An 18,651-nucleotide genomic window follows, 5' to 3' on the forward strand; every position below is an offset into this window, starting at 1 on the left:
ACTGGGATAGAGTATATCGGGGTGGGGGGCAGACTTAGCCTTTACAATTGTATAGTAAACAAACACTTTCCATATTTTCCCAAATGAGTCCTTTTTCTTCTGCACTCTGGTCACCCTCAGGATTGTGTTGCATTGCCACATTTTGGTCGATATTTAAAATCATTTGGAGAAGCATTTTTAAAAATGGTCCTGTTCAAAAGAAGTGGGATGACCTAGTGTTGCTATTTTCTGCCCACCTAAAGCTGAGATTTGAATTTTGCATGCTCAATAGAGTGAATTTTCATGCTCAAATTGGTTGAATTTTTTCTGGCGCTCAGTCGGCAGGCAGGTTTAATTCCTATAGATAAACATTTGGAGTTTGATGACAGGCTTGGTATTTTTAAACCTTGTTTCTCCCCCCTCCCAGCTTCTAAATCCAACAATATTTAAAACTAGAAGCACTGCTGTAAAAAAATATTCAAAGAAGGGACAACACCACTTTGGGTGCCTTCAGACATTGTGAATATTGTGCAAATTTTCCTGAGGTTAGAACTCCTGCCCTGTTTTCTGATTAGCCTTCTGCACGACATGCCTGTTGCTGTGAACTATGGCTTTGTGACCAAGATGTGCTAAATTTCATTCATGCTGGGCGGGGGGGGGGGGGGGGGAGGCCCGACAATCGGCACCATTTTTGTTTTTTGCTGGAATCAAATAACACATTAGTTTTCTGGCAGTGGCTTTTACATCATGTGAAAGCCCAAATATGAGGCAGAAATTGAGCAGTTAGGAAAACTTCAGGAAAATGGGAGGTGGTGTGGCGCAGTGGTTAGAGTGTTGGGATCGGACCTGGGAGACCAGAGTTTGAATCCCCACTTGGCCATGAAGCTCACTGGGTGACTCTCATCCTCACCTACCTCACAGGATTATTGAGGGAGTTAAAGGAGGAGGAGGAGACCTGTGCACCTTGAGCTCCTTGGAGAAAAAAAGGTGGAATATAAATTCAGTGATGAAATGACAATAAGAATAAAATGGACTAAACTGTCCTATGAATGCAGCTTTTGAAGTGTGACTCTATTTGGGACTGTTTAGCCTTGACACCACGTTCTCATCTAGAGGAAGGCGACGTGGTGCCCTCCAGATCATTTAGACTCCAGCTCCCATCAGCCCCAGTCAGCCAAATGGCCAGTGCTCAGTGTGCAGCACCCAGAGGGCCCCTGGATGGTAACTCCTGGCCTAGCAGCTCTCCCAGGGAGACTCCCTTGGCTAGTGCAACTGCTCAGTGCTGCCTCCTTGGCTTTCCTGCAGCGCTGGTCTCCCTGCTGAACCCCTGCCCCAGCAGCGAGGCCTGCAACGAGGAGCGCTCCAACTGCACAGCCCCTGCCTACCCTTCCTGCCGGGACAGCAAGACCTTCAGCAATTTCCTCCTGGACCTCTTCAAGCTGACCATCGGAATGGGGGACCTGGAGATGATCGAGAACGCCAAGTACCCTGGGGTCTTTGTCATCCTCCTTGTCACCTACATCATCCTCACCTTCGTCCTTTTGCTGAACATGCTGATCGCCCTCATGGGGGAGACCGTGGGGCAGGTGTCCAAAGAGAGCAAGCAGATCTGGAAGCTGCAGGTAGGCAAGTCGCTGCGGTGGAGTCAGCCGGTGGGCTTGCAAAGGGCCAGAACACACCTTGATGCTCTGGAACCGCCCCTGTGCTCGTGAATGCAATGCAATTTAACTGTCTTGAGTTCTGAATTCTAAGCTGCTGTAACCCACCCTGGAATCTGCTAGTGAAGGGCAGGTAACAAATGTAATAAATAATAATAATAGGTTGAAGTTTCATAGCACAGGAATGGGACGCTTGCATCTCTTCCATTGCTTCTAGACTTGAACTCCCGCCCTGCTTGATTGGGGCAGAGAGGACTCCGGCAAGAGGGCCGCCGGTGCCCCATTCAGATCTCAATTAAAGCCTGGACAAAACCCAGTTGTAAGGGGGTGGCTTAGTAAAAGGCAGTGCACTGTCAAAACAATACAAGAAATCACAGGTTTGCAATGCGGGATTCCTTTATCATTTCTTGGAAAAAATTAGTATGATTTGATAAATTTGGAGCTTTATAGTGTAGGCAAAAGTTGTAGAAGACATTATGGTGGGGATTTGTTGCTGATGTTTGTTTTTTGCTGTTTTCATGAATAGTATGAAATTGAGTTTGAATAAGGTTGATTCCAACAAATGGACTTTCTCGTGTGGTTTGGCTCCATGCTAAGATGACCTCAGCATTGGTAGCATCCAAAAAGGCTGCAGAGGCAATAGATCACTTCCGACAACATAGTTTTGACTGGCTATAATTCAGATACTCAAAAAAATAATTTAACAAGTTCTTTGCATCAAGTGGGTTGCCTGAATTGCCCTTGGATTAGCCTGAGGGTGTCATCCTGAGACTGACATCTGGATCAGTAGAGCCACTGAGACCCGGTCAGGAGTGGACTCTCATACTTCTCCTGACTTCTCTGCTTGCAGTGGGCGACCACCATTCTGGATATTGAGAGGTTCTTCCCCGTGTTTGTCAGGAAAGCCTTCCGCTCAGGAGAGATGGTCACCGTTGGGAAGTCCTTGGATGGGACGCCGGACCGGAGGTGGTGTTTCAGGTAAGGGCGAGAGTCCCCATGGGAGAGGGAGACGTTGACTGAATGCTTTCCATTTCTGGATTAGGCCCTTGAGCCAGAGTTGTCTGCTGGAAATTCTGCGCCAGTCTGGGTGACAAACCAAATTTTGCCCCAAGGAAAACCTCCCCCCACCTGGGGTGTCAGCAGGCATTGCCCGTGCCCTCCCAACCACCCATCTCGTCACACCCATGAGGACTAGGCACTTGAGATACTCAGGGAACTGCATCCTGGATTAGGGTTACATTTTCTGCACTCCTACAGGCACACAGGTGCACCTAGTGCTATTTTTCTAGAAAAAGGGGCACCAGAACTTGCCACGAACGCCTCCCTTGTTCTCTTAGAATGGCAATGGTGCCCCCTTGAGAGGTGCCAGAACTTAGTTCTGGTCAGTTCCGGCTGAAAAAAGCCTCGGGTGCACCCATTCTGAAACGCACAGCCTTCCTTTTTGCCTCAGCAAATGCTGTGGGTTCTGGACGCTTTGCAGAAAGCCTTACATCAGCAGAGAGAGATCTTTCCAACATTTAGAAGGTGCTCTCCAAAATGGAATCTTTTTTCTTTTTTGTATTCTGCCCTATAATTTTAAGACCAGGGCAGGCAATGCCTGTTTTAAATTAGACAGCGCTCCCAAACCAGCTGTTTTTTGTCAGTACCCTTCATGGTGCAGAGAGAGCAACATAGGGATATAGGAGAGCCAGAAGTGAGGGGTGTTTGGGATGGCATTGGAGGGGTGGGGTGAGGATCTAGACCCTGAACCAGGTCTGAAGCTTTGAGGGAAGATGGTCCCAGGCCCTTTCTTGGCACAGGAGTGCAGGACATTGCCTTCTGCAGAGAGTCAGATCTCACTGACTGGCTCCCCAGAGTTTCAGAGAGGGAGCCTTTCCCAGCCCTCCCTGGAGATGCTGCTGGAGACTGAACATTCAAGGAAGATGTTCTGCTCTGGAGCGACATGCCTTGCCTGCCCGCCCTTATCACATCGATGCCCCACCATATTCTCCAAAGTGCTCAAGGCGGCAGATGTGGCTTTCTTCCTCCCCACTTTATCCTCACAGCAACCCTGTGAGGTAGGTGAGGCCAAGAGGCTGTGACAGTCCCAAGGTTACACTGTGAGATTTACAGTTGAGCAGGGAGTCCTAGTCCAGCACTCTAACCACTCTATAGCACTGTCCAGGTCTGCTAAACCAGGTGTGCTAAACATTTCAGACCGCCCAGGATGACCTCTCTCTCCCCGCTCCCCCTGCCAATACCTCAAATGCCACAATGCTTCCTTCCTAGAGTGGACGAGGTGAACTGGTCTCACTGGAACCAGAACTTGGGCATCATCAATGAGGACCCTGGCAAGAGCGACACCTACCAGTACTATGGCTTTTCCCACACAGTGGGCCGCCTCCGCAGAGGTAGGTGCTGCTGATTGCAGGAGGGAGGGCTGGAAGGGGTCACGGGTTGGGGGGCATTCTGGAAGCAGGCGCTGTCAGCTTGCTCACAGGAGAGTGGGGTGCTTCTAGAGTCTGCACGGAGGAACCTGCTCCCCCAAGAGGCAGCAATGCCCCCCCCCTTGGATGGCTTCAAAAGAGGACAGGACAAATTCATGGAAGAGGCTGCGCTGACTCTGCAGTTGGAGGCAGGAAGGATTCCCGATGCCACTTGGTGGAGATGAGGGTTAAAGAGGCTCTGGCAGCTGGATGGGGGATGTGATCCACTGCTTTGCCATCCTGGAGCCCTGCAGCAGATCTGGGTGGTTGGGAGTTGTAGTTCTAAACACCTGGTAGGCACCAGGTTGGTAGAAACAGCAAAAGTGTTGCTGGGGGGATGAAGAAGTCCAGAGGCAGCTGTCCTGCCCCAAATCAGAGGCACTTGGTGCTGGAGGCTGTGCAGAACCCAGGGAGGGGGCAGGGCAGGCTTCTCTGCTCTGCCCAAGTGGAACGGTGGAGGCCAAGCCTCCTTTGTGGGAAACGGCAGAGGGACACTGAGAAACTGGAACGTGTCCAGAGGAGGGCAACCAAAATGGTCAAAGGCCTGGAAACGATGCCTTATGAGGAACGGCTAAGGGAGCTGGGCATGTTTAGCCTGGAGAAGAGGAGGTTAAGGGGTGATATGATAGCCATGTTCAAATATATAAAAGGATGTCACATAGAGGAGGGAGAAAGGTTGTTTTCTGCTGCTCCAGAGAAGCGGACACGGAGCAATGGATCCAAACTATAAGAAAGAAGATTCCACCTAAACATTAGGAAGAACTTCCTGACAGTAAGAGCTGTTTGACAGTGGAATTTGCTGCCAAGGAGTGTGGTGGAGTCTCCTTCTTTGGAGGTCTTTAAGCAGAGGCTTGACAACCATATGTCAGGAGTGCTCTGATGGTGTTTCCTGCTTGGCAGGGGGTTGGACTTGATGGCCCTTGTGGTCTCTTCCAACTCTCTGATTCTCTGATTCTATGATTTGGGAAGGTTTTGCCTGGAGAAGAGGAGACTGAAAGAAGGACAGGATAGGATAGCTGCCTGGAAGATGGAGCCCACTTGTCTTCTCCTGCTCCAGAGGGTGGGATCCAAACCAATGCACTCAAATGGCAAAGTGGGAGATCCCAACGAAACATTAGAGAGAACTTTCTGACAGTGATAGCTGTTGGACAGTGGAATGGACAACCTCGGACTCTCCTTCCCTGGAAGTGTTTAAGCAGAGATTGGATGGCCACCTGTCATGTATGATCTAGTTGAGATTCCTGCATTGAGGGAATTGGACTAACCCTACAGTGTTATGATTCTGTGATTCTTTTTCTCTCCCTGTAGATCGGTGGTCCACCGTGGTGCCGCGGGTGGTGGAGCTGAACAAGAACTCGCAGCCAGATGAGGTGGTGGTTCCCCTGGACAGCATGCGCTCCCCTGCAGCAAATGAGCACAAGCCCAGCTACCCCCAGAGCTGGAGAAAGGAGGACTCCCACATCTAATGGATGCGCAAGGAGCAGGGGCAGAGGGAGCTGGTCTCTGGACTGGGATCAAGAAGCTGCCTAGCCTCTTTGCCACTGCAAGCGCTTGGCGGGCACAGCACCGCTTGGAGCCCATGTGGAGGGAGCTTCCTCTTGCTCCTGCACCTTCATGCGAGGGTCCCACTTGTAGTCTGCAGAATGTGGCCCACCTGCCTCCTCCAGAGCAGCATGCAGGGGGAGGAGCCTTCCCCAGGTTATCAACTTGAGGTGGACAGCAGAGGCACATCTTTATGGGTTTGCTTTTGAACACAAAAAACAGAGTTGTCACAATACCAATTTATGCGCCAGTGGGTGGAAGCTGCAGAGGCTGGTGACTGGGAACATCATCCTGTGCGGTCAGGCTACGAGCTCCATGGCACTGACGTTACAGGAGGCTGGGTGGCGACAGTGACTCTTGCGGGGGCTGTTTGAAGTGGCCAGTGACTCCTGGAGTGGCTCTTTGCGTCCAAGCGGGCTCTAAATTCAGGGTTAACTTCTGTGATGCTGAGCCGGGGCAAATGGCCCAAGGGCTGCTGCATTTCTTACTCCAAATAGTTTTATTTTGCACAGGTTTTATCTGATTATTTATTTAGTAATAAAAGCCAAAGTATGTCAGCTGCCCCTCCTTGTCTTGCCTGGTGGAGAGCGTGGGGGGCAAGCGTGCAACAGGCAGGGAGTCTGCCGGGTCACTGGGAGCAAGTCACACTGCTGCATCTCACCCCATGTTGGGCCCCCTCAGCCCCTTCCCAAGGAGGCCTCTTTCTCCCTCTCAGCTGCTCAGTTTGCACAGAAAACCCAAAGTTTCTTTGTGCCATTTTTTTTCCAGAGACACTGTTCTTCCAAATAGATCTGTTTAGTCTGCACCCCCCACAACAGCTCCTGAGTTTGTGAGCAGCACAATCATGTGGTCCTATGCTTAGAAACAGTGCAGGGGTTGTGTGTGCCAGGGATGGGGAGCCTGCGGCCCTCCAGATGTTGTTGGACTCCCAACTCCAATGGTCAGGGATGGTGGACGTTGCAGTCCATCAACATCAGGAGGCCTACAGGCTTCCTCGTCCACCTTCTGGACTTTGGGACCCTGCCTGGTGAAAAGCTTCTGCTAAAACAATGCAGTTCTGAGGTGCACCACCCTGGTCCAGCTGATGGGGTGTTGGGGCTCAGCTGCATGCTGCCATTCCCAGAATCAGAATACTAGAATCAGATAATGGTGGCGTTAGAAGGGCCCCAGGGGTCATCTATTTCAACTCCCTGCAATACAGGACATCACAGCTAAAGAATCCCTGACAGACGGCCATCAAACATCTGCTTAAAAACCTCCAAGGAGAGTCCTCCACCTTCCCAGGGAGTCTGTTCCACTCTTGAACAGCTCTTACTCTCCTTAATGCTTAGTCAGAATCTCCTTTCTTGTAAGTGGATTCCATTGGTTTGGATCCTCTCCTCCAGAGCAGGGGGAAACAAGCTTGCACCCCCTTCCATGTGGCAGCCATGCAGATGGTTGAAGGTGGCCCCCTTCTCCAGGCTGAACATGCCCAACTCCCTCAACCTTTGGCAAAATTATTTGGCAAAACTGTAGTTTTAGTTTTGTCACAGGATTTGCAGGCGGAGGTGCCTCTCCTAGTTCATCCTGCATAGCAGCTTTAGTTAAAGGGCAACAAATGGGCAGGAAAAAATAACCCCACATCCAAGTGTGGGGGGGGGCAGTCTGGCATCCGTGGTGTACAGTGAAGTTTTAAAATCACATCTAGGGCAGAAGAAGACATTACCCTTAGCAGCTCACAGCAAAGCCTCTGCATTGCTATGGAGCGGGGGGGGGGGGTTGCTGCCTATTAGAATGGTTAATAAATGTTGCTTAATAATATATTAACCGTTGAAATAAATACTTGAGTAAAACTCACAGCCTTGGACAGGAGCACACAGTGTCAGCCTGCAACTGCAACTCTGAACCACAAGGGGCAGTGCAGCCCCGGGTACAGTCTCTGCTGGGATCCATTTAAAGAGAGAGCAGTTCTGCTGGCGCTTCCTCAGCTTGTGGCAGGCAGGCATCCAACAGGTATGGCATTCCCATGACTGCTTGGAGCTGACACCTGTTAAAGCAGGGCTAGGGAGTCAAGCCGTGGGCTTTGGACTGCCTCTCCCATTGCCCCCTCCGCGCTGGCCAAGCTGTCTGGGGCTTCAGTCCCAACAACATTTGGAGGGACCACGGGCTCCCCACCCCTGCCAGGGAAGAGAGATGGTCCCTCTGAGCATGTGCAGAGTGCCTTTCCCAACCAGCAAGCAGCTTTCTTTGAGAGTTGCTCTACTGGGTGCATTCCCATCACAAGCACAGAAGTGCCATTCTGCAGAAAGGAATCCCACCACAGTGCTTCTCCCCCATAAGCCCCCCTGGGTTTGTGTCCTGATGGTTTGGCAATGGGGGAGGAAGAGGAGTGAGACGGACGTGGGGATCCAAGGGCTGAGGAGGCAGCATCTTAAGCCAACGAAAGTCAATTACTGCTGGGGGTCACAATGGCGCTTTGTCACGTTGAAGCATGACAGGCGCCTGGGCGATGATGGAGCGCAGCATAAATCGCCCGCGTCAGGGGAGTCTGCCGGCAATGGACTAAGCAAGTGATGTGAAATTGCAGAGTAAATATTCCAAGGAAGGCTCCCTCCCTCTCTCTCTCCTCGGTAAGCAGTTGACTAGCCCAAAGTGCAGTAGAGGAAAACTCCGAATTGCATCTTTACAGCTCCAGCGTTAATCTCATTTTTGACACTGATGAGGATTTTCTCAGTTGCTCTCTTAAAGGAGACCTGGGAAGAGGCTGACAGCCTGCTTCTAACAAGGCTCGGGGTTGATGTGTGGGAACACGTGTTGATTTCTGAAGGGAGCTCTGGCTCTTGGAAGAGTTCTAAAACAGAGATCTATCTGGGGCTTAACAGCTTGGCCTGCTGAACAATGCAGTGAGACGCAAAAGGTTGCACATTATTCCGCCAGCCAAACTGCTGCAATAAAAATAAATACATAGGTGATGCATTAGTACAGTATTGGACACATTTGACTCTGGTCAGAGCAACACCCCCACCCCAGCAGCTGAGCAGCCACTTTTACCACCCTGCACTCAGAATCCTGAAAATGTAAAATAAAACTGCTTCAGGGGGCACCTGAGATTAGAATCCTAGAATTGGAAGGGACCTCAGATTCCATTGGTTTGGATCCTCTCCTCCAGAGCAGGGGAAAACAAGCTTGCACCCCCTTCCATGTGGCGGCAGCCATGCAGATGGTTGAAGGTGGCCCCCTTCTCCAGGCTGAACATGCCCAACTCCCTCAACCGTTGGCAAATTTATTTGGCAAAACTGTAGTTTTAGTTTTTAGTTTCAGTCCATTCTGCTGCAACGCAGGAACAGATTGTAGGGGATTCATTAACAAGCCTGATTGCCTCTCCTGGAATTTGATGGCCTCTGCAGCTACTGCTTCTGCTGCCCAAACAAGTTGTCTCCAGTTTGGTCATGCGTGGCCTAATTGCCCAGTAACTGAGAACCCCGGGGTTTCCAGAGGCCGTGAAGCAGGTCTTTCTTTGTCCCCCAACCCAGGCAGGGCTTAAGCATCTGTCCCAAGCAGGCCTCCGCCCAACAATCACTTGGGGGAAAGAGCAAGACATGGGGAAACGATGTATTTGATTTCTAGGATAGAGAGAAAGATGCCAGGGAGATTTATTGCCCGCAGTCACAAGTGCCCAGAGCGCAAATGCAACAGGTCCCTCCTGCTAATGAAGGCCACGGACCAGATCGTTTTGCCAAGAGAAGCTCTTCTCGCTCGTCACACTGGAACTTGAGGATGTCCAACGAAAGTGAATGTTGGAAGACTGAGGACAGAGGAAAGAAAGGACTTCTTCATGTTCCACATAGAGAAGGGCACTCGCTGCCGCAGCGGAAGAGGACTGGACCAGTTCCGAGAGGAGAGGGCTATCGATGACTCTGGGCTCTGCCTCCCCCAGGGCCTCTTGCCCTCTCCTTGAGGCACCTGGGGGGCCACTGCGGGAACCAGAGGCTGGACGACATGCCCCCCCCCGCCTCATCCAGCAGCCTCTTCTTGTAAAAGTTGAGAGAAAGGGGGGTGGGGACAGCGGTGAAGAGAGCAGGGAGCAGCTTGGTTTCTGAAGCTGCTTTTCATTTTTCAAGAAATGGATTCTCCAGCATTCATTGCAAGACAATAAAAACAGCTGACAATAAGTGCTGCAGTAATGAACGCTTCAGGAGCGGAGGTAATTGTTCAATTAAGATTAACACATTACCAAAGTCCCATATTCTCTCCCCGCCCCCCCCAGCTCTTTATTCTCCTATTGTAATTTAAGAACGTCAAGAAGGGATTTAAAAGCCCCTCCTGTCAATGCAACACACAATCGTTTTTATTATCATCGGATCCCTCCCATTTCCCCTCCCCTGGCATAACAAAGCGAGACAGACTGATGGGGGGAGGCAGGAACATTGGTGGGAAGAAAGGGGGTGCTTAATGCAGGAGCCAAAGACAGAGGGAGAGAAGGAGGGGGGCAGAGAAGTTGCTGCCGTCCACATTCTCACTTATGCAAAACTTTGAAGGGGAAGGGAGGGGGTCCTCCCCTGATTTTGCTTCCCCAACTTAAATTAGGGCTGCCGTGTTAAATTGATTCATTGGCTCCACGGATGCACACAACTTTTTGACAAAAAGCCCCCTCCCCCCATAAAATGGTCAGATTTGTTTCTGTGGTTTTTTTATAAGAACCATCTCTCTCTTAGGCTTAAAACCAGCTTAAAACACAACTAGGTCGTTCTTTTTCTCATTCGAAGCCAGTTTTGGGGAAAAGGCATTAAAATGCAGCTATTTCATAGGCAACAAAAGGATGGTTTTGAGTCATGACCCTAACCAAAGTCTCATGAGATTTTGAGAGAAATTAAATTTTACCAGTTGCAGAATATGGAATTGATGAATCAAGAGATAGAATGGAAAATTAAACAAATGAGACAAAGGACATTTGAATCAGCAGACAAATGTGGGAAACTTCTAGCATGGCAACTGAAGAAGAGACAAAAACTGAACACAGTTACAAATTTGGAAGTGGAAGGAAAGAACATCTATAAACCAAATGAGATTAGTAATTGTTTTCAGAGTTATTTCAGGAGACAGTATGCACGAGGGCCGGAGAAAGAAGGAGAAATAGATGATTATGGATTACAAAAAATTTCACAACAAAGTACAATGGTCTTGAATGAGAAAATAACAGAACAAGAAATAGAGGGTGCCATTCAAAATATGCAACTGGGGAAATCTCCAGGACCAGATGGATTGACTTCCAGATATTACAAAGCTTTGAAGGAATGGTTAGTACAACCACTGAAGGAGGTTTGTAACGAAATTTTAGAGGGGAAAAAGGCACCTGAATCGTGGAAAGAAGCATTTATTACGCTTATACCAAAAACTGAGACTGAAAAGAACCAGATTAAGAACTACCGCCCTATATCATTACTTAATGTGGATTACAAAATATTTGCTGACATTTTAGCAAAAAGACTGAAGAAGGTGTTGGTGGAAGAGATTCATAAGGACCAGGCGGGCTTTCTCCCAGGGAGACATTTGTCAGATAATGTGAGAAATATAATAGACATTATGGAATTGCTAGAAGTTAACATTAATACGAAGGCAGTATTAATATTTGTGGACGCGGAGAAAGCCTTTGACAATATTTCTTGGAGTTTTATGAATAAGAATCTCCATGGGATGGGGGTAGGTCAAGGTTTTGAAAATGGTATAGGTGCAATATATTCTGAACAAAAAGCAAAGTTAATTGTAAACAATGTGGTTACTGAAGAACTTTCTATAGAAAAAGGGACACGACAGGGGTGCCCAATATCCCCATTACTTTTTATATCTGTCTTGGAGGTTTTGTTAAATATGATCAGGGGGGACCAGCTGGTTAAAGGAATTCAGGTCGGAGCTAAACAATACAAATTGAGGGCTTTTGCAGATGATTTAGTATTGACCTTACAAGAGCCAGACACTAGTACGAAAAGAGTTTTAGAATTAATTCAAATTTTTGGTCAGGTAGCAGGATTCAAGCTGAATAAGCAAAAAACTAAAGTCTTGGAGAAAAACCTAACAATTGCAGAAAAAGAGAGGTTCCAAAGTGAGACAGGATTAATGGTGGCTAAGAAAGTGAAATATTTAGGGATCAACATGACATCTAAGAATGTGAATCTATTTAAAGACAACTATGATAAATGTTGGACAGAAGTAAAGAAAGATCTAGAAATATGGTCAAATTTGAAACTTTCCTTGTTAGGCCGAATTGCTGTTATTAAGATGAATGTATTGCCTAGAATGCTATTTTTGTTTCAGACTTTACAGGTTGTGGACAGAATGCACTGTTTCAAGAAGTGGCAGAAAGATATATCTAAATTTGTCTGGCAGGGCAAAAAGCCCAGAATAAAATTTAAGATATTAACTGATGCAAAAGATAGAGGGGGGGTTTGCCCTGCCAGACTTAAGACTTTACTACGAATCGGCAGCTTTCTGCTGGTTGAAAGATTGGCTACTTCTTGAGAATACGGACATTTTGGATTTGGAAGGGTTTGATAATAGATTCGGTTGGCATGCATATATATGGTATGACAACATTAAAATTCATAAAGGATTTAAAAACCATATCGTTAGGAAAGCATTGTATAATGTTTGGATTCAATATAAGGATTTGCTGGAAAATAAAACCCCTAGGTGGCTGTCACCAATGGAAGCTAAGGAGGTGAAAAAACTTAATATGGAATCTAAATGGCCAAGATATGGCGAAATTTTAGAGCAAGATGGTGGGGAAATTAAATTACAGAGTTTCGAGAAATTGAAGTTTAAAGTAAGAGATTGGCTTCACTATTATCAAATAATGGAGGTGTTTAAACAAGACAGGAAAATTGGCTTCCAGTTGGAGAGATCAAAACTAGAAACAGAACTGTTAGAACCCAATACTAAGAATCTATCAAGAATGTACAGTATAACTTGCTGTTGAAGTGGAATACATTAGATGAGACAGTTAAATCAGCTATGATTAAGTGGGCACAAGACTTTGGTTATGACATTATGTTTGCTGACTGGGAACAGTTATGGACCACCGGTATAAAATTCACAGCATGCAATGCCTTAAGAGAAAATATTATGAAAATGATTTACAGGTGGTACATGACCCCGGTCAAGCTTGCAAAAATTTATCATTTGCCCAACAACAAATGCTGGAAATGCAATGTGACTGAAGGTACCTTCTATCACCTTTGGTGGACTTGCCCGAGGATTAAGGCCTTCTGGGAAATGATCTATAATGAAATTAAGAAGGTACTTAAATGTACCTTTCATAAGAAACCAGAGGCATTTCTCCTGGGCATGGTCGGCCAACTGGTGTCAAGGAAGGATAAAACATTTTTTATGTACGCTACTACAGCAGCAAGGATTCTCTTAGCAAAGTATTGGAAGACACAAGAACTACCTACGCTGGAAGAATGGCAGGCGAAGGTGATTGACTATATGGGATTGGCGGAGATGACCGGCAGAATCCGTGATCAAGAAAAAGAGACGGTGGAAGAAGATTGGAAGAAATTTAAAGTATATCTTAAGAACTATTGCAAAATTAATGAGGACTAAAATGTCAAGGGAAAGGAAAATATAGAATTACAGCCGTAACTGAATAAGTATGAGAATGAAATTAAAATAAGAAAATGTTATTATTTGATTGACGTGAGGAGTTGTTGGAAAAAAGTTCAAAACAGGATGCAGAAAAGGGGAGGTAAGGGGAAGTCCGGGAAGTAAGTTTAATGAAAAAGAGGTTTTGAAATTATACATGTTTATATGTTTTTGTATGTTTCTTTGTGTGTGTTGTTTTGCTTATAATCTGTGTTGGAAAATTAATAAAAAATTATTATAAAAAAACCACAAAAGGATGGACATCAGATAGATATGAATCAGGGCCAACATTGTGTGTCCACCCCATTCCAAGCCAGTGGATGCGGAGTAAACGGGAGTGTGTTCATAGCCTTAGAGTAAAATCCAAAAAAGTACTTTTTTGCTTCAGAACTGTTGGCTTACTCATGCGTAGATTTACGCAGATGTAGATTAGTCAGTCAACTGAAACTCCTAATTAAGGGACTTGGGCCCCACCTGCAACCTCTGTTTAACCCAGTATCATACCACTTTAATCAGAAACAAGGAATCCCAGGCACTGTAGTTTGTTCAGGGGGCTGAGTTGTGAGGCGGCACCCCCTCCCCTCCCCTTGCCCCTCCCCGAGCTACAATTCCCAGAGTTCTCTAGGGGAAGATGGCATGTTCAACCAATTTGAAAATTGTAACTCTGAAAGGGGAATAAGCTACTGTGACTGCCTTAAAGGTGTGGGGCAGATGGGGCCCAAGTCCCTTAATTATGAGTTTCAGTTGACTTGGGGGGGGGGGCAAGATTTATTTAATGGAGCAACAGCCTTAACCCTTGCAATGCTTTTGCACTGGGGAGCCCATGGGGTGTGTGTGTGTGTGTGAAGAGCACCCACTGTGTCAGGTTGTGAGATAAAGCCTTCATGGGACGCAAGTCTGAGCCTCTAAGAGCCTGTGAAAACAGGTCTGGGGGCTCAATGTAGTGAACCCTGATGCCTAGGAAACACCACAAAGCCTCTGGGACTGCAGTGGGGGTTTATTTTGGCCAGTTCTGGCCAGTTCCTGGGATTTGTGGCAGGTGAAAGGTGTTGCCCTGGGGATGTTTCCTGGGCCTCAGGCCTGGCTCCCCTCCCCTTTGGCCTGGGCCAAGTGCGGCTCCCGGGAGGAGGTCACGAAGCACATTCCAGGCCACAGTCAATATGATGTCTATTGCCCCAAAGCCACAAAAATGGCACTGCATTAACAGTCCTGGGTAATAAACAAGTATCGACATCTTCTATAGTCAATGCAGGAGTGAACTGACCTTTGCAGCCAACACAAACACCCCCACCCCCCAGCAGGAGAGAGAGCACGGGGATGGGAGACTTTAACGGGAATATAGAAGAGTGGTTTTTTTAATGCAGGCTCTGCTTGTTATGAGAAAGTACTTGGATTGAAAGCACTGCGATGACACTTTAAATGCCACGGCTTCCGTCAAGGAATTCTGGGAGGTGAGAATTATTAGGGGGCGCCTGTTCTCCTCCCAGAGTTACAATTCCCAGGGTGGTCTAACACTCAATTCCTCTTCCAAGGGAACGCTGGGAATTGTAGCTCTTTGAAGGTAACAGGCAACTCCGAATGGCTCTCAGCACCTTTAACAAACTACAGCTCCCAGGTTTCTTTGGGAGAAGTCATGCCTGTCCAAAATAGTATCATAGCGCTTCAGATACATGGCCTAATGCACAAGATCACGCGATGTTGCCTTAAACCAAGCCAACCCATCTTCCCCCACCTGGCACACCACCCATGTTTTGGATTACAACTCCCCCCCCCCCCGAAACCCCCAATTCAAAAGACCTGCAGCCACCAGCCAGCGCTGACAGACCTGCTCATGGAGTCAGAGACAGCATGCAGCTGAGCAAATGCCAAGCACAGCGGCAAATTTATTTTTAGATAAATTTGAAGGTTAATTTTGGAAACGAACATTCAATCAAAGTGAGAGATGAACGGAGGCTCCCCCCTCCCCGTTTAAATTATTTTCTGAGCTGTGCAGTTTTACAGTAGCCGCCTCCTGAGACCCTGCTTTATCAGATGCTTCCCTTGAAATTATTTTTCTCCTCCTGACTGTATTTTGATCAGGCCAGGTCTGCAGGGGGAAATGCTGCTATCCCCTGGCACGTTATAAAGCCTCGCAACTCTTGGCTTGGCAAGAGAGAGTTGGATGCTTGGGAGATGAATGAGAAATGTCCCCGAGACACATCAGCCTTCTGGGCTACTTCCTGCCGAGCGTATTTTGGAGCCTCGACGCAGCTTCTGCCTGCCTTGACACCATCAACACTTCTGCTTATTTTGCTAAGTTTCTAAACCTCTGGAGGTTTCTAAACAGAGGCTGGGTGGCCACCTGCCAGGGATTCTTTAGCATTGTGATTCCTGCATTGCAGGGGGCTGGACTAGATGACCCTTGGTAGTCCCTTCCAACTTTACGGTTCTGTTAATCCTCTCCGGGAGGGAATGTGGGTGTTTTGTCCCTCAGTGGCACTGAGTGCTGTGCCCCTCACCAATGCCCCTCCACTGGCCCTTGCAGCTTGCGACCCCCTCCCCTTAGATCTCCTCCCAGTCTCCCTGATGGAGAAACTGCCATGGTGTGGCTCTGCTCCTTGTCAGCGCAGGAGGCAGCCTGGCCTGCTTGGCGTTGGTGCCAGCAAAGGCAGGCAGCGGGTGGCAGAGCTCAGGGGCCAGTGTGGGGGAAAGCGAGATGTGCCTTCCCTTTCCCAAAGGAAGGAACTTTTTAAACACAGCCAGCAAACTCACATGCATTTTCCAGAGCTGTGCCATATGTCGGGAGCTGCTCTGAGGATTCTCATTGGTTGCTCCCCAGTTCAAAGGGGCAGATTAATGGAGGAAGAGACTCTGAGATGAAACAGTCAGCTGGGGCTGGAGACTGGGGAGAGATCAAAGAGAATTGACATTAGACACACGGGCAGGGGGAGTCAAGTCAGCCCAAGCTCAGGGGCTCCTCCAGCACCCAACTCCTTCCAGGCACCTTGGCTGCAATATCTGGTCCTCCCTTTCAGGCCAGGGATGCCTTTGGATGGGGCTGCTGCGCTTGTAGCCCTGACCTGGCAGGAACCAGGCTGCCCTTCCCACTGCCAACCAGGCTGGAATGGTGCATAGGGCAGAGCCCTGCTGACTTTCCACCTGTTACTGCAAAGATAAGGCCAAACAATTTTGATTTTTGGTCAAAATAAATATACATAATAGGAGTCTCAGGAGCTGACCCACTTGCCCATCTATCTCAATATTGTCCACACTGAGTGGAGCAGCTCTCCTGGGCTCCCAGTCGCTCCCAGCCCTCCCTGGAGATGCCAGCGGGGATTGAAAGTGGGCCCTTCTGCATGCCAAGCAGGTGCTCTGCTGCTGAGCTACAGCCCTCCCCAATAAAGTTATAACCCTGCAAACCAGGGAACAGCAGCCGTGTTCCTGATGCAGAGCCTCAGCCGCGGCCAGTGGGGGCACAATCCTCACCCCGCCCCCACCAGAGCGGCTCTGAGATATAGGCCAGCAGCTCTGCAAAGTTCAAAGGAGTCTGCAAAGCCAGCTTGCTTATGGCTTTCCTGTCAGTAACTCTCCTAATGCAGGTAATGAGATTTCTGTGTATGCAATGCAGCCTAAAGGCCTCAGCTCTGGCAGGGGAGTCGAGTCCCATCTGTGGGGCCAAGGGCAAGGAGGGAGGGCAGCCACCCCACCCGCTGCCTTTGCCCCTGGGTGTGCCAGAGGAGAGCACCAGCTTCTCACGAGTGCCAGGGAACGTCATGCCAGCACAGACACACCAGACACACTTCTCCACTGGCAACGGACAAGCATTTGCCTTGGGTTGGGTGGCTGGCAAGCGGAAGAGGTAGGGCGAGTTTCAGGGCTTGGGCTGAAATGCCCTCTGAGCACCAGGCACCTAAGCGGGGTGACGTTAGTTTAACAGGATTTGCAGCATAATGTGCTTAGGAAGGAGGGCATGTGTGCGCAGCTCGGGGGAATAAATAACCCATTTTGACGGCTGTTGAATGTCATCAGAAAGCTGCCTGGAAAGGTGGGGAAGGAGGCCATGGCAGCAGTGGTGGGAGAGGCAGAAAGCAGAGGGCATCTCACCCGCTCTGCCGAAAGACCAGCTTCATCCAGGCCCGAAACTGCCTCCATAACAAGTCCACAAGCAGGACCCAAGCACAACGGGGCACACAGGTATTCAGAGGAGGGCAGCATGTTTTGCATCATCAAAACATTGGGGGTGGGTGGTTTTAGAACATGTGAATTTGCGTAAAATTTGCATATGGCAATTTACATGCCTCCTTTTCTTCAGGGTTCATTATTGGGCTGGACAGCCCTTCAAATGCAGGGCTGCCCTCTGATGGCCTTTCAAAAAAGAGGAGCGCCCCCTGCAGAGGAGGCCCCAGCAGTCACTGTGCGGCTGGACAAGGCAAGGGGGAGTGAATGTTTGGGTGCATCTTAGGATGAGTGCCAAAGTGGAACCCAGCCCACAATAACATGCCTTCCAACATTCCTCAGGTAAAAATAGGGACATTGCTCACTCCCCCGCAACTGACCCTCCTCAACCCCCCATTTTCGCCCCCCCGGCATTTCCTATCAGAAGAAGGGCGAGTGTCACGACCACGACACCAATGGGACGCAGCACACCTGCTCTCCGCCATCCTGAGAAAACACCTTAATTCTGATTTTATGTTATCCTTTGGTAGATTAGCAAAAATAAAAACACTCCAATAAATGCATTTTATAAAGGGATAAGATTAGATGTGGATGCACAAAGCTTTTTTCTTTTTTAGAAACCAAGCCTCCTTGCTCTCCGCTGTTCTTCCCGTCCAGGGCAGCTCTGCCCTCTGCCTGCACCTCACACCCTGCAGGGCTGGGCCTTGGCAGCGGCAGCCTCCTCCTCCTCCTCGCTTGCTCTCCATTGGCTGCTATCAGCTGCCCAAGGAAGGCGGCTGGCGGGGCGACCGTGGAGAGGCACCGGGATGCTCCCCTGCAGCCCCCACCGCTGAGGACCAGCTCACCCTCCGCAGCACTGGCAGGGGAAACAGGGACATTCCAGGATCAACTCAGAATCTGGGATGGCTTCTGTAATTGCTGGGCTGTCCCTGGGAAATAGGGACACTTGGAGGGTATGCAATCAAGTTGGTTAAGGGGCCACAGCAGGACTCTGCTGCTTTTGCTGCACGGGAACAATGCTGTCCCCTTCTGGAAGTTGTTAGCATGCAGACAAGTTGCTCAGCCTGTTCCTTTGATTGCTAGCCCTGTGCATGACCAGTGCAATTCAAAAAGGTACCCAAAGGTTGGGTTTTTGTTTGATAGGCAGTCCCTGCCAGGTTCTAGCCTGACACTACTAACCACTACACTGCACTGGCTCATGTGCGTGCGGACTGTGGTGAGGAGACCGGGGAGCA

The 18,651-nt window shown here is 48.8% G+C and overlaps 1 protein-coding gene across 5 annotated transcripts in view; it reads left to right on the forward strand.

The window, feature by feature from the left end:
* Window positions 1-6,201, forward strand: part of TRPV4 (transient receptor potential cation channel subfamily V member 4) — a 48,710-nt gene extending 42,509 nt beyond the window's left edge. For 4 of the 5 annotated variants that reach the window (XM_081836510.1, XM_081836509.1, XM_081836511.1 and 1 more), the window contains 4 exons: window positions 1,285-1,601; window positions 2,488-2,615; window positions 3,906-4,027; window positions 5,411-6,201. In XM_081836510.1, the coding sequence (XP_081692636.1) occupies window positions 1,285-1,601; window positions 2,488-2,615; window positions 3,906-4,027; window positions 5,411-5,568 (725 nt within the window). In that variant the 3' untranslated portion in view covers window positions 5,569-6,201. The remainder of the gene's footprint in view (window positions 1-1,284; window positions 1,602-2,487; window positions 2,616-3,905; window positions 4,028-5,410) is intronic. The other variant, XR_014150500.1, reaches the window with a different exon arrangement.
* The last annotated feature ends 12,450 nt before the right edge of the window (window positions 6,202-18,651 follow it).

This window comes from Podarcis erhardii (genome assembly GCF_964252035.2).
Source record: "Podarcis erhardii genome assembly, chromosome: 13".
NCBI classification, from domain to species: Eukaryota; Metazoa; Chordata; class Lepidosauria; order Squamata; family Lacertidae; genus Podarcis; species Podarcis erhardii.